At 39.1% G+C, this 27893-nt stretch overlaps 1 protein-coding gene across 2 annotated transcripts in view; it reads left to right on the top strand.

Annotated features, from left to right (window-relative positions):
* GDA (guanine deaminase) overlaps positions 1-25700 on the top strand; it is a 41682-nt gene extending 15982 nt beyond the window's left edge. The window contains exons 9-14 of one of the 2 annotated variants that reach the window (XM_054054200.1): positions 1652-1749; positions 2623-2690; positions 3161-3307; positions 7637-7755; positions 8850-8877; positions 17951-25700. In XM_054054200.1, the coding sequence (XP_053910175.1) occupies positions 1652-1749; positions 2623-2690; positions 3161-3307; positions 7637-7755; positions 8850-8877; positions 17951-18228 (738 nt within the window). In that variant the 3' untranslated portion in view covers positions 18229-25700. Of the gene's footprint in view, positions 1-1651; positions 1750-2622; positions 2691-3160; positions 3308-7636; positions 7756-8849; positions 8878-9893; positions 15896-17950 lie in introns of those variants that run through there. The other variant, XM_054054201.1, reaches the window with a different exon arrangement.
* The last annotated feature ends 2193 nt before the right edge of the window (positions 25701-27893 follow it).

Raw genomic sequence — 27893 nt, 5'->3', positions numbered from 1 at the left:
TGTTGTGTTGTGTGTGAACCTCACATACAGACAAGTACCCTTCACTGTTCCAGCCATGCAAAAGCACTCTCACCTCATTAGCCGATTTTACAAAGTATTGAGAGGCACAGTGGCCTAAAGAGTTAAAATGCTCTAAAGCTTTATGCTGGTGGCATAAATGCAGGCAAATCTGATATCTGGTTGGAGATATCAAAATACTGGTTGGAGAGCTAGGGCACACCTCATTAGGTGCACTCTTGCCCATGCAAGAGTGAATATGAATAGCATAACTATAGTCAGAGTGCTTAAACGTCAGTAAAATTGATATAAAACTTTAGGAGAGAATTTCTGAATGCACAAAAGGCAGCTGGGAACTCCTTGGGAATTAGCTATTGAACTTCCATTTCTATCTTTGAAAATATTCCCCAGTAAATTGCATATTTGCGGTCCCTTGTACCTGAGAAATCAATATAGATTACTTAAGTATGTACACAGTATTAACTTTTGCTGCCTTGCACAGTCCTATACATGCTGATTCGTTGTGTCAGGGTACTAAAGAGAATATTAGTGCTGCAAAGACATAGATCTTAATTCTATCAGAATTTTATATGCACAGCGCTGAAAATAGTTGCTGAAAATCAAGATTACTGATGCTTTTTGGCTTGTTTGGGCAAGTATTCTATTATACACGAGCATAACAAAACCGAAGACGTTCCTCCCATACCCAACCACCAAAACTAAGACTCCAAATCATTTTTTTTCACATTTTAAAAGTATGTTTTCTCAGAGCTGTGGCTGAAATATTTCCTTCTTTCTTAAAGAATTACAGATCAGCAGAGATATGGTTCAGCAGCTACGATAAGTATGTCCTTACCTTAAGATGTGGCTGTTCTCATTGCATTTTCAGATACGTTTGAGCTTGATGAGTAGAGATGGCAAAGGTACACTGCTGTTAGGAGGTACTCAATGGAAACAGTCGCTGTGCTGTTCTAATTTTTATCAGCAGATTGCAAGACCTAACAGAGCTCTTGCATTTCTCTTTGAGTGGGTATTTGACACATGAGGTAATTCCAAGTAGATTTGTTCTGGAATAATTGGTTTATGTCCTATTAAATTATACTATTTTGTACGTCTGCATTTCGTGTAGGTGCTTGTGAGCTTAATTTTAAAGTCAGCTATGAAAGCCAAGAAAGAAAAGCATTAATCAGCTGCATAAAAAATTATATTTTTTGATTAAAGAATATTCCAAATGTATATACCTGGTGCAAACCTTTAGAGAGATAACAGGAAACATGCTAAGAGTATGTACATCTTCCCTTATATATTTCTAGCTACAGTACTTAATCTCTGCGTTAGCTATGAAATATAAGTCGTAAGGGTACTACAGTGCTAGTGCAATGGGAGAATTCTTGATTTGTTCTTTGAAGCTCTTAGCCACTGCAAGAGTTGATGCCCTATCTTCATATATTAATAACTGAAAAAAGTGAGGGAGTGATGCGTTAGGCATACTGAAGTTAATGGGAGTTTCTCCCCAGTTGATTTCAACAGCTTCATTCAAGAAGTTACCCTTGGTGGTAACAGGTGTCCTTTTGGCTGTTTAAAGTGATGCAGCAAAAATCACAGGCACAGTAAATGCAATATTGAGTAAATATTTTATTCTCTTTTTCTTTAGACAGTGATGGCTCATGCTTGTTACCTTTCTGAAGAAGAGCTGAAACTTTTTAGTCTTCGTGGAGCTGCGATATCACATTGCCCCAATTCTAATTTCTCGTAAGTTATAAAAACAAAAAGAAAAAAAAAAAAAGAATGTTGTACAATTAAACAAAGCTGTTATTCACATGGTATCCTCAGTCCTCAATCAGTCTGACATTATGAGGCTATGTAGAAGACCTATTCCACCAGAAATGACATATTGGATTGAGCATGACCTTTCATGCTCCACTTCTTCATGCTATGCTCTCAGCTGACTTGTGATCTTTCAATATAGTCATATATATTTTCTAATATGTGTTTTTATATATAGATTTTTTTTTCCTAATATGTGTTTATATATATATGTATATATATATATGTATATATACATATAAATAAAAATATTTCTTCCTTTCAACTTTTTTCTTTTGGCTGTTCTATCAATGGCAGATTCAGACCATCTTCCTTCTTAAAGCATCAAAGTATGTATATGTGTATGTTTGGGGAAGTGGGCAATAGGGCAATGTAAGCTTCTTTCTACTAAGAAGAAATGAGATACTGCATGGGGTTCTGCCTGGATGCTGTACTGAATTTTTATAGGCATTTTGTCTTTAATGTAATATCTTGTTTGTGATGACTTACCAGAGCTCCTAAAATAACCTCCCATCTCCTGGATTATACTTTACATCATATTGGGATTTTTTTTCCCAGGTATATTGAGAGCTTATTTTAAACAGATAAATATAAAACTGTGGGAGTTCTTGGCTGAGGAAAACTGCCTTTATTTTTGGTGATTAAACCTCATCATTCAGACGTATGAACACAAATGCTCTATGTCAGTTTAATAAATCCAACCAGTTGCACACATTTTAAGAGCCTTTGTTATAAAACTGCTCTTCCTGAACTTCCCCTCCATGTATCACACAGAACACATTTCTTCTTCCAATTCAGGTTGCGCAGTGGTGTTTTAAATGTGCAAAATGTCCTGAAAAACAATGTGAAGGTCGGTCTTGGCACAGGTTAGTGGTTTGCTGTAAGAAACATTTATTTTGGAAACCTTTGGGAGATATAAAGCCATGCTTACTTGTTTGTATTTAAATGTCAGCGTGTCTCCAAGTTGTGGACCTGATTTTTTTTCCCACTGCATCTAAAGTAGTGAAGTGTAGCGTACTGGAATCTAAAGCTGGTCTAAAAGAATTTAAAAAGAAAACCAACAATGGACGAAGAAAACTTTATTCCTGTGATGAGAGCAAACAGGGCTTGTACAACAAATTTTCAGGTTTTTCTTGTTCTATGTTGTGTTCTAGTTAGCTGAATTTGTACGTGAGAGCACCTTTATTAGGCGTTATAAATTCAGAGACAGCACTTTGCAGTCTAAATTTTCATGTTTACCACATTTGCCAATTTGTAACATTTAATTAAAACACACAGAAATTTAACCCAGAGACTTATTCCCAAACCTTTTTACTAAGAGTCTGATCCCTTCTAGATGTTGCTGGTGGATATTCGGCTTCTATGCTTGATGCTATCAGGAAAACAATGATGGCGTCTAATAGCCTTCAGATCAATAAAGTGAATGAAACAGGACTAACGCTTGGAGAAGCTTTTCAACTAGCCACTCTAGGAGGAAGCCAAGGTAAGAAGAGTTTTCTTAAGGATGTACACAGAGAACTACAGTTCTTTTTGATACTGTGTTTCCCTGGCTTTAAAAGGTGGCTGAATTAACAGATTTTCTGGTGTCAGAGTGAAGTCTAAAATGGTATCTGCTGGGCATTCAGTCTGTCCTATCCATACGAGGCTCATTACAGAAAAGCATTCATATTGATGTTGAGAGTTTAATAACAGAATCTTAATGACTTCTCAGGGTTGTGCATTTTCATAGCAAAGATCCTTAGGCTTCTTAATCACTATCACTTTCATGTTCATCATACCACTTGGAAAGACGGTGTTTTCTCAGCAACCAACACTTAGAGGAAGTGTTTTGGAATTACTGTAAAATTGTGTGTTCTGTTTGTCATCAGTTTCTAACTTCGTTTGCTTTTTGAGCTCTCAGTGAGGCAGTTTTGTCATAGTTTTTCCAGCAAATCAAAACATGCAAATTGCTCCTCAGTCAGAGAAAAGCACAAAGTTTAGATAAGTTATGAACCATGGTTATTTGAGAGACAGTAGCACATGCAGAATACATCTGATGGCTATTCAGTTATTCAGGTTCACTGGCATGCTTTGTTGTGATCAAGACACACAAACTGATTTATACGGTTAGCAGAGTTTTAGCAGAACTTGTGTGATTCAACAATAAGCAAATGTGATGGTTTAAGGACGCCTGTGACACAGCAATCATGAGATGGTAGAATTCTCTATACTAGGAGAAGCAAGGAATGGGTTCAGCAGCACTGCCACCCTGGACTTCGGGAGGGCAGACTTTGGACTGTTCAGAAGGCTGGTTGATAAAGTTCCTTGATGGAGAGTTCTAAAGGGGAAAGGAGCTCACGAGGGCTGGGTGCTCTTTAAGAAGGAATTCCTGGTGGCACAAGAGCAGGCAATCTCTTTGTGCTGAAAAATGGGCTGGCAGGGAAGAAAACAATCTTAGCTGAGCACAGAACTTTGGATGGATATCAGAAAAAAGGGGAAAGTAAATGAGCTTTGAAAGAAGGGGCAGGCGTCTCAGAAGGACTGCCAGGATGAAGTGAGATCATGTAGTGGAAAAATCAGAAGGGCTAAAGCCCAACTAGTAATTGACTTGGCTAATACCATGAAAGATAATGAAAAATGTTCCTACAAATATGTCAGCCACAAAGGGAGGGTGAAGGAGAATCTCCATCCTTTATTGGATGCAGGGGCGACCATAGAGACAAAGGATGAGGATAAAGCTGAAATACTTAATAATTTCTTTGCCTCAGTCTTTAGTAGTAAGGTCAGATGTTCTCTGAGTACTCAGCCTCCTGAGCCAGTAGACAGGGAGGGAGAGCAGAACAAAGCTCCGGTGATCCAAGGGGAAATATTTAGAGACCTGCTTGGCCAATTAAACATTCACAAGTCTGTGGGGCCTGATGAGATCCACCCAAAGGTGTTAAGGAAGCTGGTGAAGGTGCTCACGAAACCCCTCTCTACCATCTACCAGCAGTCCTGTCTGACTGGGAAAATTCTACTTGACTAGAGGCCGACAAATGTCATGCCCATTTACGAAAAGGTGTGGAGGGAGGATCCAGGGAACTACAGACCCGTCAGTCTGACCTCAGTGCTGGGGAAGGTCATGGGTCAGGTCATCTTGAGTGCTCTCACACAGCACAATCAAGATCAACTGGGTGATCAGGCCTAGTCAGCATGGATTTATGAAAGGCAAGTCCTGCCAAACTAACCTGATCTCCTTCTATGACAAGGTTACACACTTAATGGATGAAAGAAAGGCTGTGGATATAATGTACCTGGACTTTGGTAAAATCTTTGACACTGTTTCTAGCAGTATTCCTCTTGAGAAACTGGCTGCCACTGGCCTGGACAGGCACACCCTCTGTTGGGTAAAAAACTGGCTGGATGGCCGGGCCCAAAGAGTGGTGGTAAATGGAGTTAAGCCAACTGGAGGCCGGAAACAAGTGGTGTCCCACAAGTCTCAGTTCTGGGTCCAGCTCTGTTCAATATCTTTATCAATGACCTGGATGAGGTGATTGAATGTACCCTTAGTAAGTTGGCAGAAGATACTAAGCTTAGAGGAGTTGTTGATCTACTTGAGGTTAGGGAGTCTCTACAGAGTGATCTAAACAGGCTGGATTGATGGGCTGAGGCCAACAGGATGAGGATCAACAAGGCCAAGGGCTGAGTTCTGCACTTGGAACACAACAACCCTGTGCAGCGCTGCAGGCTTGGGAAGGAGTGGCTGGAAAACTGCCTGGCAGAGAAGGACCTGGGCGTGCTGGTCGACAGCCGACTGAATGTGAGCAAGTAGTGTGCCCTGGTGGCCAAGAAGGCCAATAACGTCTTGGCTTGTATTAGAAACAGCGTGGCCAGCGGGCCCAGGGATAAGATTGTGCTCCTGTACTCGGCATTGGTGAGTTCACACCTTGACTCTTGTGTTCAGTTTTGGGCCCCTCACTACAAGAAAGACAATGAGGTCCTGAAGTGTGTCCAGAGAAGCGCAATGAATCTAGTGAAGGGGCTGGAGAACAAGTCTTATAAGGAGCAGCTGAGGGAACCAGCTAGAGAAGAGGGGGCTGAGGGGAGATCTAACCACTGTCTACAAGTACCTGAAAGGAGGTTGTAGAGAGGTGGATGTTGGTCTCTTCTCCCAAGTGATAGGTGGTGGATGAAATCGCCTCGAGCTGTGCCAGGAGAGGTTCAGATCAGACATTAGAAAAATTGTCTTCGCTGAAAGGGTTATTTGGCGCTGGACCTATTAATGGAAGTTTGAAAGAGGCAATGAAAATGTGGGCAAACAGGACTTCTCAGGAGTCTGTGTGAATTTCTGTAGGGCATAATGTGGAAACAGAGAAAAGATAAAATGGGCAGGGTACAAAAAAGGAGATTTTTTTTTCAAATAGTACATACTGTTCTCATAAAAGGTGAGAATAACTTAGCGAAGATATGGAAAGGAAAACAGAAAGTCCAAACTCATATGTGGTTTCCCTTCCCAGCTACTCTTGTGCTTGTTTTATCTGGGTTCTTAGATTTACTTAGTAATGTTTTTACCTTATATGTTGATTTTGAGCTACTTATCTTTACTGAGGTAGAATATCAGTTACTTGTACAACCTTTCAGTAGCCTGGACAGGTACTGTTCACAGAAACTTCTATGAGCAATTCTTTGTTTCGAGAATTTGCTTTGCTGAGACTCCTAAACCCTTGTCACCCTCTTGTGTTTAATCTAGAAACTGCGATCTGCTCACAAACCTTAAGGAATATGAGATAATTTTAAGTTGAAACTGGTGGACTGGTAGGTAGTCAAAACATGTCACCATTTGGAGGAGTTTAAATGTCTTTAAGGTATTGTAAATGTCCTGCCACACACAAGCTTCACTGAAGTCTGGAGGTCCTTTGTCAAACAATCAATCTGAAAACAAGTGAAGAAATGATTTGCAGATGTTATCCCCTTTGATAATTTAGTTTAACTCTGGAGTACTAGAAAAGTTGACTTAAAACATGGATAATTTGTACGACTTAAAACTACCTTAAATAATTTCCAAGGAGACACGAGGTCTACCTTTAGATATTCCAAGAACTTGTAAGCACCCAGTCACTGAAGATGAAACTAGATTTTGAGTGCTTGCAAACCTAAGAACCTGAGATTGTAATGTAAATAAGACATCACAAGACAAGCCTTACAGTTAAGTTTAAGATCTTCAGATATGGCTATGATTTTTAATTTCCACACCATATTGTTGTTTGCTTTTGCTGATTACTCTTAGTTATCACTTCCATACAGCTCTTTCATTAGCATATTATAATAAATATTATATGGTACTTTTGTAATGTCTATAGTTACTGACAGAGTTGCTTAAACAATTAAATCTAATACTGCCTTTGCAAGGTGAGTATTATTATATACTTTTTGTTTTCTTTGACTTAATTTCATTGCCCTTTTTGAAGCTTTAGTAGTTTTGAAATGTAAATTATTATTATTCCACTTTAAACAGTTAGTAGCTTATACATCAGGATCTGCAGTGACACAAAATCAATGGAGAAAATTCAAAGAACTGAAATTGAAACACAGGTTCAAATTGTTTCTCACATTTCTCTTCCTTTAACAGATGCCCTTCAAAATTCACCAAATTATAGGTTTTTATTGAGATGTTGTTTAAGAGCTCAGATGCTGACGTAATCACTGTTGAATTTGCTTTCATATTTTTCCTTGTAATAATCTAAATTCTTATCTTTTTTTCCTATGAACATCTCAAATAAGTTGCAAGGTGGTTCCACATGGTGGAAAGAGGCATGCATTGAAGATCCATTTGTGAGCTTATTTTCTTCTGCAGCTCTAGGTCTGGATGACGTGATTGGAAACTTTGAGGTCGGCAAAGAATTTGATGCACTGCTAATCAACACAAAGGCTTCAGACAGCCCTTTTGATTTGTTCTCTGCTGATAATTTTGAGGTAATCACAATGGGATTATGATTAAAAAAAATTACTGGAAATGATGTGAGGAAGGTCCATGATACAGCCAGAATAAGATTCTTGAGAGTTATTCTAATAATAGGAATTGGATGCAGTAGACTACTGCTGTCTGTATTTCAACACAAGAGGCTTTGTGGTTAGAGGTTTTTTTTTAGAATCCTGCTCTCCTCAGCAACAGTCCCATATCCACATGAGCAAAAATGCGTGTAATGTTTCTTAATATATGTCTTACGAGCTGAAGCTGACAGTTAGAGTCAGTTATTTGCAGTGACAAACGGCAAGCAAGCAAAAGCAATTTAGCTTTAATTAATACTTTGAGTTCAAACTCAAAAAAAGGGCAACGTGTTCCCAGATAAAGGCTGGGTTATCTTGACTGCACTGCTATTGTGAATTTAAGCAAGGACTCAAGATGGCTTAATTTGAGGTGAAACCAAGCATGCAAACATATATGCAGTATTGGCATTATGCAATGGGTACATGTTCTCATACAAAAAAATTTTACAATTAAAAAAGGTAATTAACAGCTGTTAGTTGAATTTACTGATGTGGCCATACAGTATATCACCATCTCTATTCTGAATGTTCCCATTTACTTTAGAAATATGGGCATAAGTGGCAGGATAATTGTTCCTTAATCTGTTTCAGCCAGAGTAATCTGGGTTGGAGTAAATTATTTAAATTTTAAATCTTCTTTCTAATTTGAATAATTCTGAAAAATAAAATATTTTCCAGTTTAAGTTAAACCTTTTTTGGCTAAGTTAGCCAAAGCAATATTGTCACATTTTTCAGTAGGTAAATGTATTTCCTAAAAAAGAGGAAAGGAAAGTATTGTGTTTTAGACATATATTTGTTTATACTGTCAGACTTGTGCAGTTTTTTCTTCCATTAACATACAGTTTCCTTACTGAAAGTTATTTATGAGAAAACATGCAAATTAAGTTTTGATTTTACTTAGTTAGTTAGTTTACTTAGTTAGTAGGAGTACTTGGGAAAATTCTTTCAAGCTTCAAGTAACTATGATCTGGGATAGCAGGTACAACTTACTGAATTTTGTTTTCTCCCATTTTTTATAGGACACTCTCCAGAAGTTTCTCTATCTAGGTATGTTCTGAGCCCATATAAAATTATGTTGTTTCATACATCAAAAAATATCTAAATTAGTGTGGAGCTTAATAATAAGTATATCTATGCATAATTAAATACGTATTTGTCTACAATTATTAAATAGGTTTGTTTACATTGTAGATCAACATTAACAGACCACTATAGATTTTACCTACATCTACTAAATACCCATTGATGTACATTTATTTATAAATGCTGAGGAAGAATTAAGTGGCTTAACTTTCGTTTTTTTGGGACATAGTTAGAGTCAGTTTAACATGATCAGATGCACCAAGTTTATCAGATTTATTGCCTCATTTATCTTTAGCTGCAGTATGAAGTAAATCGTGTTTCACAGTAAAGTAACACTGACATGCTGATCATCAGTTCAGAGCCAGTTCACTTCAGAGGGACTTCTGCAGACCAGTTGCAATTGCGTTTCCTTTACTCCCAAACAAAAAAGGTGGCCTTTAAAACAAACAAAACCCATCCCAACCAGTCCTGACCCCTAAGAAAATAGATATGCTTTATAGGGTGTTGTCTGGACCAAGAGCTGCACTGCCTATTATGTTGTTATATAGAAGTAATTGGTGTTAACTCTGTCCACGTTTGTGTTGTTTTCTAATAAGACATTTCCCCTTTTATAGAAAGTTGGCTGAGGCAAACCAGCTTGACTGCTGCCTGGTACCTGAGATAGTTGAGATACTGTGCAACAGTGTTTTCTGTACAGGTATATAGTATTTTCAGGGTTCCAATCTACTAAGTCAATAGAAAACACTTGACATCAGTGCATTTATGCTAGCTTTATTTACTTAAGAAAGTATAGGTAGTTTAAACATCCATTGATTTTTGTGGTAGCCTTGACTAATTGTCTCCAAGCTTTCTCATTCCTAGGAAATGGTCACTGCAAATTACATATTCCAAAACTGATTTTGTGGATTGCATAGTTTTTATTAATGAAATCCGTGCATAGATTTATGTGCAAATTTCTATTTTGGCCATGTTTTTTTCAGGTGATGATCGGAATATTTCTGAAGTCTATGTGGCTGGAAAGCAAGTGGTTCCTTTTTCAAGTTCAGTATAAATGCATTTCTCTTTTGCAAGATACTCCACTGATCATTCTCCATCTGATTTGGAAAACAATGGATAAAACACAGTGCCTGATCATCAGAAATCACATCTCATTTTTGTTTAATGTTCTAAAAATTTTGTTAGATTTCTCAAGAATTACTTTACCAAGCTTGTCACTGTTCTAGAAGCAGTGGATATTTAAATTTCTCCCTAAAAATAGCGTGTGTACATTGATAAGGAATTTGGTAAATACCTTAAGTAAAGAGGACATCTGCTATTCCTTTTAATGATAATGTAAGAAGCATTATGAAGAGCAATGACGCTCTTATTGTCTATAATGGATCTGAATTTTAAAAAAGCCAGTGCTAGTAAATTTATTTGAAAGAATGCAATTCCCATAATATTATCACCAAGTATGGAAAAATCAGTGACATTTTGGGGCATTTAGAATGCTTTTAATTTTTCTTCAGGAGTTTATTTTTTTAAAAGTAATTGTTTCATTTAAAACATTATTTTTTAAAAGAAATTAGATAAGAAGTATGTATTTATAAATAAATAAGGGTCCTTATTATCAAAGAGTTCAGATTTGTCATTCATAGTCAGAGAGAAGTGAGCTGATGGAAGAACCAAATAAGAAATGGAATGTTAGTCACAGTGACACAGACTGGGACAGTGGAAAAGCTGGATTGTTCTGTGGTGCTGCCAGCTGAATTTGCATTTCTGCAGATTTTATTCCTAAATCTAGAAGTGCACCTACTGCATTGAATTACCATCAGCTGAGTGAAAGCTGAATGAAATGTGAAATTAAAAGCAGGCACTAAGACATCTGAGTAGGCTACTTAGCGGCAAACAAATGAAGAGGTTTTTCTGGGCTAGAGGGGGTGCTTCATCCGGTTTAGCCTTCCGCAGAAGCTTCCCAAGCTCATTTACTCCTGACTGTTCAGACAGGATAATACAATGTCCCTTCTCCTTTCTGTAAGGGAAGCAAGTGGGTTTAAAAATTACAATAGAAATGGGCTGTTTCTGGTCATCACCACCTTTTACTTGAGGTGGAAATTGTCACTGGTGAAAGCAGCTCAGTTTTAATATACTCTTTGGTGTATTTCAACGTGGCAATCATAATTCTAGCCCTGTGCAATTACAGGTAAAAGAAAATGTGTCCTTTTTATTTTGAAAATCTATGCAACTTCATGTCTTAAAAGCGGAGGGAGTCTTACCAGAGACTTTTTTTTTTTTAGATTAGTTAAAGTAGGGGGTTGCTTCTTGTTTCTTTATTATGTTTTTGCAAGACAAAGAATGTAAGTTTTAATTTCAGTGTCAATAGAGACAATAGTATATTGAATGACTATAAACATGTTGAATATGGTTAGGACTGCTTCAAACTCCTTTGGTGTCAGTAAGCTTTGTTTCATGTTGTATCACTGCCTCGTAATATAAAAACACAAGACTTCCTTCTATTCACAAAACAAGGGAGGTCACTGCACCAAAGTTTCACTTCATGTCTACTTCTGAGAGAGTGTTTGGCCCAATCTAATTGATAACTTTCTGGTTTTAAAAGCATTTTCAGATCTTACATACCGTTACGGTTATGTCTACATGAAACAGTGTAGCATGAAGTGGAAGTGTAAAACCTACCTTGAACACTGAAAGCAGTACAGACGTTTCAGTGTGTTTTGTTTGTTTGGTTTTGGGGTTTTTTTTTATCAAAGCCAAGTAGCCCCACTGAACAGAAGGGGATATTCACTTACAAACACCACCCAAGTGGGGCTACATGGCTTGCTTACTGAGGACTAGCTCAGATGACTTCACAGAGCACTGCACTGTGCTTTGTGCTTGTGAAGGCACCACCTTCGTATCCATTATATTCAATGATTGCTAAGGCTTTAGGAATCAGGATTTAAGGGTTAGCATTTCCACATTCCATCATGATGGGTTTTTAGCCGTTTTATTTTTCCTGTGTCCCAATCACCTACACGGTAGTACACTTGCTAGCAAATACGATCTTTAGCTCTTTAATTTGGTTTCCTGATTCAGGGAGCATTTTTCCTCATGAATTTTGACATGAATTTAATTGACCAAATTTCACATTCCAAAACCAAAGATCTGTGAGACACATATTTTAATCCACCCCAGTTTCTGTTTCAAACTATTTTTAGGGATTTGCATGTTTTTCAGTGTTAGCTTTCCTGCAAGAATGTATCCTGGGGCAGAGAAAGATTATACAGCTTTGTGTATGATATATGTTTGTGCCCTACTTCTTCACTTTCAGTGAATTAAACCAACACTTTTAGTTTAGTGTAGTCTTAACTGTCTCTGACTTCCTTGTTTTCCCACTATTTTGTAGTGTTGTTAAGAACAGGATGCAGCATTTCTTTTAAAAAGATTCGCAGGGGAGGAGCAGTTGCTTATTTGCAAAGTGGGAATACAGGAAAATTTTAACAAGTTCAAGACTGTACTAATGGCTCAGTTACAAAGGGACTGACTCCCTAGGAAAACTGCTGCCGGTGAGCTTCATAAATGAATATTGGCTGTGTCATGAGCAGTTTGATTCTTGTTAAACTCAGGCACAAAGCAGGATCTCAGCCTTTTAATTATAGGTTTACTGGTGTCTAGTACGTAGTTCCCAGACTTAGAAATGGATAATCAGCTTTTTAAGAATCTCAGCTGGAGGAGGAGCTCTACCTGCAGGTAGTGCTGCGGGCTGCCTGCACAACCCTGCAATGCCCAGTACCAGGAGGAGCAAGGATCAAGATGGATAGCATTACACTGAATGCTGAGGTGCTTAGGAAGGAAAGAAAATAAAGGAAAGAAGTCGGAATTTGATGTGAGAGTAAGCCAGGGGAGGAATAACAAATGAACTGGGAGGTACTTTCAATAGTAGCATCTTAAATAGAATTGAATGGAGGAAAACCATAACACCAGAAAAAAAATTTGAAATGGGGTCCTCTCTGAGGTAGTTCCCAAATTTGGTTCAGTGGACGATGGCTTGCAACAGAAATTTTAAGGTTTTAGGCTATACAAAGGATGCGGTAGCCAAACATCTCTGAGCCAATTTTGGGAAGGTCACTGAGGATCCCACTGTGAAGTTATGATCCTTGGGAATCTTTGGCCATGTGTGAATTGCCAAGATACTTGGTGCAGCAGGGGAGGATCACTAGATGAAAGTTGAGACTTGTACGTCTATGCTATATGCAGCTTAAGACTACATATGGTCTTTTTCCTTGGATAAATGTTCCCACTGCGTATGCCATTTGAAGCAAGCCAAATAGTTGGTTCAGACTCTTAATGTCTCTTTTAAAGGCTGGAGTGTATTTGGCATGCAGCTGAGCCTCCAGTGTAGTTTTCTCTAAACTAAACTTAAATCCTCATGTACCGAAACCACGCTGCAAACTGAAAGAAGGTTCAGTAAGGAAGGATGGTTGAGAATTCACACTGAAATGTTATGGAGGCTAAGACTTGGACTATTCTCCTCTATCCTCATTGTATCAGAATTTAGTAGCTGAATTCAAATTAAAGCTACCTCTTTCCCTCTTCCTCTCTCTTCCAAAAAAACCCAAATGAAGAAAGTAAAAATTAGGCAGCCAAACACTAAGAGGAGATAAGGAAGAGAAAGGAAAGAAGGGGACAATTTTCAGTCAGTATAAATTGACATAGTGCTACTGACAAGATAAAACCTCTGGAAAAATGTACGTGCAACTGTTTCCAGATATTATTCTCCATTAGTTTTCTTGCCAGATTGTGGATGTGTCTTTGTGTTCAATGTTAGCACACCATTCAGACAAAGAAAAAAAAGGTAGTTCATGGAAAACTTGCTTGTTGGGACAATATGCTTAATGTGTTATATGTTCAGATGAGCACTTATTATAAATGGAATGTATATGAATTACTGTTATATGTTGATCTTATTGTGTCACTTTAAGTTTTGATTATTAATGAAATGCTAGTAATTATCGCCTGTGCATTACGCAATGTTATTTGAATTATTCATGTGTGGTAAGTGGAGCTCTGCACTTTAAAACGTTGCCATGGCCTAATGTTTGTATTTATTCTGTGCTTTTTTGTGCAATTAGAAAGCTTTTAGGGAACAAAAAAGTGTATTTGTTCACTGTACCGAACATTTTCAATATTGTAAGTGGACTTCCTCTTAGAAAAAGAAACATTAATATGACTCAGTTCAAAAGTCTGTGCCTGATTATACATTCATGAAATAAAAATTTATAATGATTTTATGAAAGCTGACATGAATAATAATGTTTTAATTTTAAAATACAGAGAAATAGATTTTTTTTTAAAAATTTGGTCATGATTATGCAATGCAGATTAGCAAAAGGTGATAATTCTTGCTAAATATCTACCGTTCTACTGAGCAAAGAATGTATACATTTTAAAAGTATGCATAAGTCTTGAAAAATACAAAACCCGAGCTCTTTTGAACAATATCCCAGCTTAAAAGGAAAACATATTAATGACATTGCTTGGACAAGCTGTTTAAAAATATTGTTTTAAGCATTTGTTTAAGCATTTCAAGGAATAATCCATAACAAATGATAAGACAAACAGCTTTTCACTTGATTTACTTGAATAAACTGTGCTGCCATATCAATGAACTTTTAGGTAGGAAACACTCAGAAATGAAGATATGTTTTCAGGCAATGTTCTGTTAAATCATGGACCTCATTTCTTCTGAAAGTTACTGAGGCCCAAAACCTAAGCAGATTTCCAAAGCAGTTACTTATATGCTTAAGAATACAAGCCCAGATAGTTGTAGCAAATAATAGAATAATTATATAACACTTTTCAGCTTCTCAACCTCTGCTTCAAAATTATCTGTAACAACTCCAGAAGAAATCTAATGCAGCACCACATTATACTTGTAATTCCACATGTCCTATGAAATATTTGGCATTGGTCAGGTCAGAGACTGAGCTAGTCAGGTCCTGAGGAAGAATTCTGAATGGCCCAAACATCATCCCTTGTCGTGTGCTTGGTGGCACAGTAATGACTGAGTCTGACACAGGAAGACAAACATCTGGTGTGACTAAAGTAACTGAAAATAAGCTTGTTTAAAAATCAGATTAGCACATTGTGGAGAGCACAGCACATTTTAAATTACATGAGCATATATTTTACCTAACAGTGAACTTCTAGGTACTAGGAACTTTGGCTTAAAGTTGGGGGGGATGATATTAAGCTATATGTGCAACAATTCGTGCTTCTCTCAACAGAGAAGCCAGCAAGTGATATCTTCATGACTGTCTGTACAAAACCCAATAACAACAGCAACCAAAACAGTTCTTGGGAATCCATAAGGACATCAGGAGCATAACAACAAGTAAGGTTAATAGAACTGTCATCTTTTCTTGAAAGGCTGAACAATGATTTTGGAGGGCAGTTTCCTTGAAATTTCACTGGAAATCCTTTCTTGGAAGATGCCCTAAATCAGAGTGTGCTCCAACAAGTGAGGTCCCCTGTGGCCTGTGAAAAGGCAGTCGCTTCTGTAGAAGTGAATGCAATAGTCATGCCTAGACTTACACTTTCTTCCCTAGTCAGGAGTCAGAAGTGTGTATTCTCTTTAACTCTGGCTTCTGTTTGTAGTTTCTCATAGACTTGGTTTTAGTTTGAAAATAACAATGCTGAATGAATAGAGTTTGAAGAATGATAAGGCTAAAAGGCAATCTTAACACCTGCCTACCTAATGCTACAACTGAAATCATTTGTGCCATCAGATAGATACTATTATGTTTGCACAGCTCCTACACTCAGTGATTTAAAGGCTTCGTGATTAAACCCAGCCAAGACCAGGACATAACCTGTGAGCTGATAAAAACATAAAAATATTTTACCTTAGTCTGCACTTATGTCTTCAAAGGCTTTGCTTAACCAAGTGTTCTTAAGCACATTTAGGTAAAAAAAAAACAACTTACTCCTTGGAGATAAGCCTTCAGTAGATGGCGTCAGCGATAGTGAAGACTGAAGGCTTTGATCTCTGTGCCCTATCTGGCCCTCTGGCTTTGGAGCTGGGTTGTGTGTTCCTTTAACAGATTTTGCTCAGTTGTACATATTCCTTAGCTGAGGAAGATTGCAGCCTTTGCTTCAAAACAAGTCTTCTTTTCCCAAAGGGGATCTTACACATCACTGCAGTAGGCATTTTTGATTCTGAATCTTGGTTTTGTCGGCTTGTTGCCTGTTGTTCATAGGCTCTGGTTCTTTTGTGAAAATGGCTAACTGGAATTAATGTTGTGAATTTATCCTTCCTGTTATACTTGTGTAGTTCTAAGGAAGAGCAATGTTTAGGAAAAATGGTATTGCAATTTCCACTTTTCTGCTTGGTTTTGATCATGCTAAATGGGAATCCATGTACTGTTGGAACGAAATAAAGAGGCCTTGTGTTTGCACTAACCCTCATCTCTTTCTGTGACTTTGACTTTGAACTGGAGAGAGAAAGATAGCAAGCTGAATAGTGAAGATATACAGTGAAGACCATAATACACAGCAAACTGCTGGCCATTGACAGAATTTTCCTATTCTCTGGGGAACCCTGGGCACACACATCATAGGGGTTTGCAAACACTGCTTAGCATGCATAATGCTATTTTAGGGGAACTTTTTCCGGATTCAAAACTCTTAACAGCTTTCAATGCATCTTTATTACTAGATTTTCTAGCTTGATAAGTCAAAACCAGTGCTTCAGTAACCTTTTTATTATTTTGTGCCTGAGTAGACTATTCTGAAATGTTTTCTTGTGGTACTTGGCAGCAAGCACAGAGTCACATATCCTTTATGTGTTTTTCTTCACTTTCTTACTTGTCAAATCTTAGGCACATAAATGTCCTCAGTCCAAGCAGCTTCACCAGAAATGGATTTCCTTAAAAAAAAAACAACCTCCCATAGGAGAACCGCTATTACACAGTAAGGAATTGTATGCTGAAGTTCTGAGAATTATGCACAAGTTTTTACCAACTTATGCAAAATTATGTGTGCAAGAAATACAGCTGTTCATATTTTCATCAGTCAACTTATCAGCAAAAGTTATGCAAACTACAGAGAAAAGACAAATGAAAGAAAACTTCTTTGTAGACTACTGTTTTTAATAGAAGGGACCATTTAGGCTTTCACTATAAGAATTCTGCTACTTAACATTTTATTTTGGAAAACAGCATTGAGAAATACTTCTGTGAGCTTTTACTAGAGTTCTATGCTGAGTCCTAGTTATTTAAAGCAGTATAAGCCCCAGCTGTCAGCAGAGTTGTTATGATACGAGGTTTTATAAGCCAGTTTGAAAATTCAAGAGCCTTTGACTATATTGTCAATCTCGGGCTTCAATTACCTGTTTCACTACAATGAGTTGATGCAGACACAGTATGTGCTAGTGAACACAGAATTTGCAGGCTTAGAAAAAAGCTATTGCATAATCATGAGCACATTACCAGTGTAATTTTTGTTAGCCTCCTCCCATGGCTATAGAAAAAATAAAAAGACTCTTGGTTTAGGATCAGGTGCTGAATTGTTTATAACAGCTTAATAGGTTTACAGTTCATGAGTTAAGAGTGCAGTTAAATGCAAAATAAAGGATGCTTGCCCTGTGTTTGTACTCTGTAATTAGCTGTCTTTCTTCCAAAGTAATGAGTTTGTAACTGCATTCCAATTAAAATGGTCCTTTAGGAATTAATCCCAAAATATAATCAGATATGCCATGAAATCCAGATGAAATATGAGTGGCGCCTCTTCATTTCACATTTTGTTCTAGTGATACCATTTCAAAAGGTATTTTTCTTCTTGGAATATGGAAATATTAAACTGGTAGCTAAATTTTAATCTCACCCCTTGCTTAAACAAATCTCAACCTCCCAGCACACCGGTGAAGGTTCATAGCTGTAAGAAACCAACTCCTCTGATAATTCATACAGAATATCAATTCCAGCTACCTGTGGGCAGTGTTAATGCTCATTGTATTAACTTTGGTGCTGCAAAAATTGTTCTCTGTGCTTTTATTTTTAAGGAGGAGTCACCATTGTTGTGTTTTTATGGCTTGTGAAACACCAAGCAGATGTGCCAAATGAGACCGGTGCAATCTTGCAGCACATACCAGCCAGCACTGAGCAATACTTCCTACCCCAGAGAAGAGGCTGCATATGTTGGGGGCATTTCCAGCACTGTTATAAGAAGATTCACAAACGCCAATGGATAATTGAGGGAAAAGAGAAGAGTTTGAACTGTCTGCAAGAAAATACTGTTACAGAAAGAGTGGCTGAATTTTTTTTAAGCCTAAACATATAAAGAAATGAACTGTTACTATCCTCCTCTCTGGCCTCTCCAAGCCCTGAGAGATGGGTTGCTAAGGCATCCCATGAAGCTGTGCGTTCAGCGTGAACCCATTTGCGAGGCTGGAAGTCTCAGTGAAAGCCGGGATATGCACAGAGTGTGTTGGAGTGACTAGGGCTAGAGTTGTTCCAGGCACGGTAGATGAGCAGCATGACTTCACACACATGCCAAGCAGTCACCATCTTGGCTTATTATTATTCCCTTGAGTGTGATGCTGTGCTCCTCTCTGCACTAACAGTTTTGGAGGTTGCTTGGACGCCTCAGCATCCAACCAGCCTACATAAGCAGCCCGAACTCTCATCGGAGGCCTGTCAGACAACAGGGAGCTGAGCACAGTTTCCTGTACTTCCAGGTTGATGGCCCCAATGGCTTCTGCACCTCAATGCCATTTCAGGCATCCTCACCTCAACACTATCTCAAACTGTCAAGAATAAGATAAAATTGAAATTGCTATATTTGCACCTCTTGTAATACAAAAGCCATCTCAAAGCGGTTCATGTGCACAGACATCTATTAGCTGCACCTGTGCCTGGTTCGGATGCTGTTGCTTCCCTGTAGTAGCTGCCATATCTGGCTGTAGGTGCTGATGTGGGATTGAAGCAAAGTGAGGCAGTGTGAGGTAGGACAAAGCATGAGCAACCTTCATAAACCCCTGTGCTTCAGTTTTTTTCTCTCTATAAAAAATGGTTAGTAATACTACCCCTGCTTTGTAAAGCTGTTTCTGGAATTGCAGAGCAAAAGGAAAGGGAAGAAAATAAGAGGAGAAAGAAAGCAATAACAAAAGAAATACTGAAATGAAAGTGGGAGAGGAAAAAAATGGAAGAAAAAAGCCTTTTCCTCCTGCTTTTGCCTACTATATTACCAAGGCTATGTCTTACAGAGGTGTTTTGGATCAGCGGCCCAGGGCCAGAGTTGGCACAGAGTAAGTATGCTGTGAGTAGAGGGTGATACCTGCCTATGCTGCTTTCCTCCAATCCGTTGCGCAGCTCCTCTGCCCCTTATTCTGGTGGAGCCTCAAAGCTGTGCTGCCAGGGCATGTGCAGTGTTCCTATCACCCTCACAGTATTGTGCCATTACCTTTCATGACTATTCATAAAGGCTTGTGATGATAGGATGAGGGGGAACAGGTATAAACTGGAGAGGGGCAGATTTAGACTAAGCGTTAGGAAGAATTTCTTCACGATGAGAGTTGTGAGACACTGCACTGGTTGCCCAGGGAAGCTGTGGCTGCCCCATCCCTGGAGGTGTTCAAGGCCAGGTTGGATGGGGCTTTGGTCAGCCTGATCTAGTGGGAGGTGTCCCTGCCCATGGCAGGGGAGTTGGGACTAGGTGATCTTTAAAGTCTCTTCCAACCCTAACTATCCTATGATTCTATGAGCATTTCCACACCTTTGAAGTACAGTGTATAACCTAGAGCAGCAATGGCTTGCAAGCAACATGCAGTCACTGCCCTACATGCTTTCTGCCTTTTCACCTGACTCTGGTGACATATAAATCTTCCATTAAACAGTCTGACCCATACACATAGTTGGAGTAATAGCTGAAATCCAGGGTAAGGGTATGACAGTCTTAGGTGCTACACTGTCTGACAGTTGAAGGTCGTCTTTGAACAGTTCTCCAGCCTTCTTGCAGAGTTGAGATCTGAGCTGGAGAAGAGGATGCAGCCTGCTCAAAGGAACGCTCAGTTCTTTGGTGTTTACGCCATGAAAATTGAGTTTAGATTAAAACCACTGTTACAACAACAACAACAAAACCCCCCAATAACGCAGGCCCTTTAGGATCCCTGGAGTTACCTGATGGGTATTGTCCAAAGACCAGATGCTACAGAGGCTCCAATATTGAAAGTTACAGCCTGTGAAAACACAAAACCTGGTGAACCCGTGAGTGTATGGGTCACCACCATTGTCATACATGTGTGGCTGCAGCATGTGCCAGAATTTGTGGCAGAGCAACCCTAAAGGACATATAGCAGTTGTGCCCTGCATGCTTGTCCTTGGAGCTGCCCCTCTTCATGATGTTTTCTAGGTCTTTCCTGCAAAAATTTGATTTACTTAAAAGTGCCTGTAATTGGTTTGGTAAACTTTTCCCACCCAGAGATATGCTGTTGGGTAAGAAGAAAGCAGATGCAGTTTTAAATTGATAAAGAAACACACAGTAAGAGCTGAGGGATTGAAGAAGGAATAGTAAAGCCCATTTCTAACTTTCTGCCTCCTCCTGTTACCTGTACACAATCATAAGTGTAGTCCACCTTTAATGTAGCTTCAGGGAATCCTATTCTAGATTATTTTTTTCCCTTGAAAGACTGCTTAATGATAGCCTGCAATCTCAAGGAAGTCCTTTACAGGGTCACAGCAGCACCAAGCCTATAGTGGTAAGTCTCTCTCAAATTAGTTGCTTTCAGAGAAGTTAATGATGCAGTGAATTTCTAACAGGAAAATTGAGAGTGAACTTTGATGCAAGCTGTTACATGTGTGTAAATATGACCAGGTAGAAAATCTCCTTTGAAGAGGTATCCCTAGTGGACTGCCCCCTGCCCAACCTCTAGTCCTGCATGCTGGTAGCCCTCCTGCCTCATCTGCTTCTCCAAGGCTGGCAGGAGAAACTCAGATGGACCTGTCGCTGCCCAGGTAACAATACTGTGCCCTCTGTAAGGAATGGACTGCTCTCTCCTTCTGTAAGGGGGAAGCTCAAGGAAGAAAACCAAACTCAGTACAAACACTAGCTTTCTTCATAAAAGGAAAAAGTCAGACAGCTTTACTGGTCCTTTTATTCAGTGCATCTGTGGTCTTCAAAAAAGGCTATTTCTGTAACATTGTTCTGGTATTTTTGGTCCCTTTTAGCCTTATACAAGAAGGATAAAGTCAAACAGGAAGAATGCATTACAAGGGAATTTATTTTATATATACTTTTAGGAACATTTTTAATCCTCACAGAATCAATTAAGTTGGAAAAGACCTTTAAGATCATTTGCAATTGAGCACAGAGCATCTGTTGTTAATGCTGGAAGGAGTGGCTTTTTTTTTTTTCTAGCTGGGACGTTAAACTGTAATGAGAGATGCAATTATTCAGGCATAACTGACTGCGCTGAGAAACACACTATTGCTACAGTAAAGAACAGTGAGACATATTTCTCTGGTGGAAAAGAAGTCTTTTGACAATAGTGTTGTTTCAAATATTTTATCAGTTTCAGTGGAATTTAACTATCACCTTGGATAGAAAAACCTTCTTCACTAGGAATTTTCTCAGCTGGTAAAATGTATCCAGCATGGGCTTTAAGTAAAAGAGTTCATATCTCTGAACAATTCAGTGAGACAAGTGCTCACCTGAGAGATCACAGAAGCAGTGTTTTTTGTATCCCTATGTCAGTCTGGAATAATTTTTCTGGGATGATGAAAAAGAGCTGCTCCGATCATTAGTTCGCGAATTACCACTTCTAGGGTATACACAAAATGCAGCTTAGCCTGTTAGCACCATAAAGTTGTTGCAAGCTAATGTTTGTTCTGTGACCTCTCTGATAATTAAAATGCAAATGAACAAAAAGAAAAAAAATATATGAAAAAGAAAAGAAGAAAGAAAATAAAATTTCACCCATTGCAAATAGAACAGATTGTCTCTTGGCAAATGTGATCTGTAAGTCCTCCTGGGAGTATTAGGCTGTTGTGGGACTAGGCACCGAGGTGGCTTGAGCAACTCTTGCTTCTACACAATATGTCTTCTGTGAATCCACAGAGGACTTCAGCCATTCTACTAATAACTCTGGCCCCTCCATCTTCATACTAAAGAAATCTCACCCCCTTCTCATTTATTGAAAATAATGAAATTGGAGAAAAACTACAGCAAAGCGGAGTGGGGTCAGGAACCCCAGAGCTATTGACAGTGTTATGTTCTTCATGTGGAGAAAGGAAGGGTATGTCCTTAATGGCACACCGTCCACTGCTTGGCACACCTATCCTTCTGCAGAGATAACCGTACTCTTCCTTCCTATGTAAGGATGTAACAGGGACTGAGTCAGATCAGACCAATGGTTTATCTAGTACAACTGTCCTATTTCTAGTAGGACTGATAAACGTGGACCCGCAGTAGGATAGCAAGACACAGCAGGAACCTTCCCCTCTAGACCCCACCCTGCTTTCAACCAACACACCAAAGATATTTAAAACCGACTTGGCAGTGAGGGTGTGTTTGGTTTAGCTCCTTAGTTTGTCTAATCCCTTTCTGAAACTTGCACATTTTTGCTTGATATCACATCCAGTGACTGTGGGTTGTAGCTGTTTTTTATGTGTTGGATAGTACAATCATTTCTTGTGTTTGTTTCAGACTGAGTGCCTTGACACATTCCTGCTTCCTGGACTGCATGTTGTAGTGAATCATGCACTGTCACCTTTTCCATTAGCGTCACTGTCCTTCAAACTGGTTTCAATGAAAAGCTGGAATGTTTCGTGCTTCTTATCATCTTGACTTGGATTTGTCAAAAGGCTTTTTTTTCATGTATTTATTTTGCTATTTGTTTCAACAAAGAAAGCTTAGGGATGGACAAGCAAATTACACATGAAGTGGACGGGGTTGGTTTCACAGAAAGCATAGAGTAACAGCTACTTCTACCTATCTCCCAAGCAAAACAGATCATTTCATAGACCTGGAAGCAGTGGAATATTTTGTACCTATTGTGCAAGGGGAACAACAGCTTGAGATGTACCTGTCATCACGGAAATGCCTGGTATCCCTGTGCCAAGGCCGATGGATATGTTGAGCTGGGCCTTGCTGAAGGACGGCATCACATTCAGGGTTGGCCAGACTTTAGACAAAATATTGTACGCTAACATCATTGTCTTCATCCAACTCTGATTAACAGTATCAAGTGTCCATGTTTTCTTCCTCCCTGTACAAACGTGTGGGATGATAAGTGCTATGAAGAAGAGAGCAGTAGCTGTATGCCAGAGCATAGAAAGAGAGGAGAGAAACAAGGGGAGATTTCCTTTCTCTGCACTGGTCCTCCAAGTACAAGAAATTGTCCTCCGAAGTACAATGAAGTAAGCATTCAGATATCATGGTGACAAACGTGGAACAGGTGGACGAAATACACGCTCTTGGTATGTAGCAAGGGTGTTTGTAATTTGTTATCTAAACTGAAGATTATCACGCAACCCCAACATTCTCATAGAAACAAAGACCATCAAAATTTCCCCTGGCTTTCCCTTGTGGAAGAAGGTTACAAAATGGAAGTCCTAGACATTACCAAGAACCACTTTGTAATAATACTTCAGTGCTTTAAAAAGACTTATCCATCCTTTCACACCAAAGGGAAAGAAAATCAGCATGGAGCTGTTGCTTCTCCTGTCTTTGTCAGAACCCAGGAAAAACTAGCTGGACTCTTCTTCTACTGCTTCCCTGCCAAGAGGAGGGATATAGTGATGTTCATCTCTCTTAGCGTTGCGATTCATCTGCTGGGCCTGTCCCTCTCTGGAGAAAAGAAAGACACTGCTGACTGGCTGCAAAAGTCTAAGCAACTTCCTCTGATATTCAGAGAAAGACTGCATGTTATTACTCCCCTCTGTGATGCTCATTCTCCCTTGGGGGAGTTAAACCTTTCTGCGCACACAATTTTACCACATACTTCCAAAGTAACAGCATGGGAAAATGCTTATAAAGGGGCCTTTTGCCTGTTCAATAGAGAACACTGCACCTTCCTTACTAATATTGCCTAAATAATTGCTTTGAGAGGTTCAGTTATTTAGCCAGGCTTCTGAAGTGGTGATTGTATATGTGATGCTAGTGCTAAATGCACTAAACTGTCCTTTACATTTCCGGAGCTAGTGACTCGCTGCATTCACTAAATCTCTACATATTTTACCCCAAAATATGGGAGCTGAGCTAATGAATTTGAAAGAGATATTTAATAAGCAGATTCCTCCACTGCCCCCACAAATGCATGCTAATAATCAGACAAATTAAGCATGAGCATGATCTGTGTGGTGTCTCCCACTGGCATAAATAGCTCCTACTGCACTTTCCTCGCTCTATTTACTGTGCAGAGAAAGATCACCTTTAGGGAACCATGGCCTTTTCAATACTAAAATTACAGTTGAACATAACACTAGAGTTTCAAATATTTGTCAGTGGGCTTGGAAACTCCTATTTAAGCATTTTATAGTAGCATCATAGAAATAGAACAAATGCTCTTACACACTGCTTCTTGTATGTCAGACCACCTAAATATGACACAGAGTTCCTCATTGTGAACCACTATAAAATTTTGAAAAAGAAAAAGTGTGCGTCTGGTCTCTGAAAATCACAAGGCTTAGCTTCTCTACAGACAGCACTTGGACAACTGAAGTAGGAGACCAAGAGACAGGGATTTTCAGATCCATTTCTCATTTAGAACAGAGCCGTGCACCAATGAGGTGTGTTTGAACTACAGACTTTGTAGAAATACAATGACCAGGTTTGGGAAAACACAATTTCATGCAATCGTTTTGCCCCTACTCCAACTAAGTTATATTTGGTTAAGGAAATAAACAGAAGACAGTAACTTAAATGATGCTAGAAAAACATGCTGTGAAAAAAGGCATAGTTAGTAGAAAAAAAGTGGAAGTTATCCAGACTATTTAGGACTTGCAGTCAATAGTGACATTCTTCTGTCAGCATTTTTAAAAATAGCCCTCTATTTGTAGTGCAAACCAGCATACTACTTCTAGTCAGAAGCTTGCTGTGCGTATATTAATTTCCTTTCTCCAGTACTAGTAAGATCTGCAAAGATACATTCTTGACATAACCTTTTACCGTGATTAATTAAAAAAATAAAACCCAAGCCCAAGCTTTTCAAATTATGTGAACTGCTTTAAGAAGATCACAGATAGGTTTTATTCACACTGTTTAAGTGGTACAAGGAGGAGAAAGGGCAGGAAAGCAAAGAGGAAAGCAAAGGCAACCCGAAGCTGCTGTGAGAGTTAGTTAAGCAGTAAGGATGTTTCTGAGGCCTGGTAGCAGAAGCGTAAGGATATTCTTCCATTTTGCTGCTTTTATTGTTTGGCATGAGCGTGACACAGCTGCTTCCTGAGCTGAAATGCCAGCAACTGAAGATTTTTAATAGCCCGATTGAGGACAAAGTATGGTGTTGAGTGGATTTTAGCCTCTGTAGAAGTACACTGGAGTACACGGGTATTTTGGGGCAGTGTTTGCTGTAAGGTAAAAATAGAAATGGTTACCTCTAGGCTTCATCTGGTTTTGCGTGCCTGCTCAATGTGATGGAGATGTGGCTTCTGTAGTACTTGCGCAGGTCCCAGCCAAAGGGCTGTTGCACCTCCCTGGTCTTCTCCCACTGGAGGATGGGTTTGGTCTGCACTTGGGGTATCCCCAGATCACGGCAGCATAACCTACCCACCCTCTCCGTGATCTGTGGTATTCTTTGAAATGTGGCTTTTTAACTTGAACCACCGGTAAAAAACAAATCAGGGAGCAACTGCTTCTCTTAGGGCTGAAAAAGTAGGGCTGCAGGAGACTCAAGAAGCTGATGTCAACAGCTTGGTAATATGGCTCAGCTGGAGCTTGGGCCCCAGTGCTGTGTCCTTGCTGACCCCTTTCCACGTGTCATCCTTACCTCTGTTCACTGGGAACAGCAACCCTACTCACCATCCGAAAGGCTCAGTAAAACAAAGAGGAAGGGGGCTGTAAAAGTCTTGATGGTATCATTCAGTGACATAACGTTTGGTCTCTAGTAGCTATTTGCAGATAAGTGTTAAATGCCTGTATTTACTGAAGGCTGGACAACACTAAGAAATTACTCTGTGCTGACCTGTGATTCACTCTCACTAGAGGACAAACGGTTAAACAGAACAACCTCTGCTTATGTGAAACCCTGAGTAAATTAAATTGTAACTTGAGGCTATTTCCTAACATGATATGATATCCAAACTCTGGCTTAGAAAATATTACTGAGGAGCCGGTGATCTGTTCCCACTTTAGGTCCTTTAATAATTGTCAGCTGCTTACACGTAACAGATTAAATTACTAATATCAGCAAAAATATCACCTTAAGTCACATGTAAATGCATTTCTGAAAGCTGCTGGTTAAGAGCTCAGACTTGGGTAGCCAACCTTGAAAATGCCAACCTCAATCTCACTACTACCTGCTTGAAGCTATTTTGCCAATTTGTCTTGGCAGCAAGGTGGAAACTTAAACCCGTTAGCAGCCTATGCAAATCCTGTGTGGCAGTCTCAACTCTCCTGCCTGTCCCTGCATCCTCCTTGTACTAAATCCAGTAGCTGGTGAACTTTCCATGAGCTGTTGTGGTGACTGTAATAGCAGCAAAACATCTTGGGTCCCACAATGTCAGACAGAACGTGAGCTTCCAGCAGAAATACACAAATCTGAATGAGTGTCATTTATCAAATGAATCCAGTATAGCAATTGAAGGAACTATCTGATTCTCACTCTGAAGACTGTAACGAGACTGAAAGGAATCAAGATTTTTCCAGGGTCATAAACCTACTTGCTCCTCATAAAACCCATGCAATGAAGGAAAATCTACTTTAGAATAATCCTGTTTAAACCTAGTCTGGCCTGGTCTCCCAGAGGCACTATGGAAGTTCCTGTGCCCAAACTGTCTCAGAGTCTTCCTTGGGAATTCAGGACATACTCATCATGTGTTCACCTTATTACTGACCTGTTAAAGTAAACTTTAAATCTACAGTACAAATGCTGTCTGCTCATGGAAAACCCTCATCAGCAAATAAGACAACTGTGTGGGTTTTAAGCAATATCAATATAAAAGGTAAACAGTAGGTAAACGGGAATGAAGAACAGTTACTTAATTTTGGTTTCTTTTCTTCAGATCTGTGCTGCAATCTTGGTGATGTTCCAAGTGAGGATGCACAGTGGGACTTCACACTGTCTTGTTGTGTTGCAAAATCACCAAACAAGGAAAAATATTAGCAGGGCGCTGTAGGTATCTGAAGATGAAAGGTCTGAGCTGTATTGAGCATTTATCTACCTACGTCTTTGCCATGCAGTACCTTGGCAAGCACTTGTGCTTCTGACATGTCTTTCACAAAAAAATACACCAGAAGCCGATTAAACATTGCCACCAAAATGCTTTCATAAAACAAAATACATTAACCATGTGTTAAGACAACTGTCAATGAATTCTGAAAATAAACCAGTACGAAGAAGTCCAAATACAAATCTCCAAATACACCTGGCTAACAGTTAAAGACATCTTTCAGACACTGCGTAAAAGGACTGAGATCCCTATGGCTGCAGTGAGAAAATCAAGCTGAAAGAAAAGTTCTGCTGTGAGCAGAGCCCCATACTGCATCATCACTTCAGTGTATGCTTTATGTCATATTACCTCTATTTATATTGACTTCATTATTGTACCATCAGAAGGAGCATAGGAAGAACTTGGAAATGTGAACCAAGGAGAGCAGGTTAGAAGTGACTTACCGTTAACAGTGCTCACAGCCCTATCAAAACAACCTCAAAAACCTAACAAAACCCATTAACAATGCATTTTAAAACTGTAGATTTTTCCCTAACAGCAGACAAAAATATGATGATACTGGCTGGCTGTGGGTATGGAGGAGAGCAAAACCAATTCATTTTTCGCCTGAATTAAAGTAGT

This window comes from Cuculus canorus, chromosome Z, assembly GCF_017976375.1.
Source record: "Cuculus canorus isolate bCucCan1 chromosome Z, bCucCan1.pri, whole genome shotgun sequence".
Taxonomy (NCBI): Eukaryota; Metazoa; Chordata; class Aves; order Cuculiformes; family Cuculidae; genus Cuculus; species Cuculus canorus.
The sequence above is the reverse complement of the archived record's forward strand: the minus strand, read 5'-3'. Positions and strand labels throughout refer to the sequence as shown.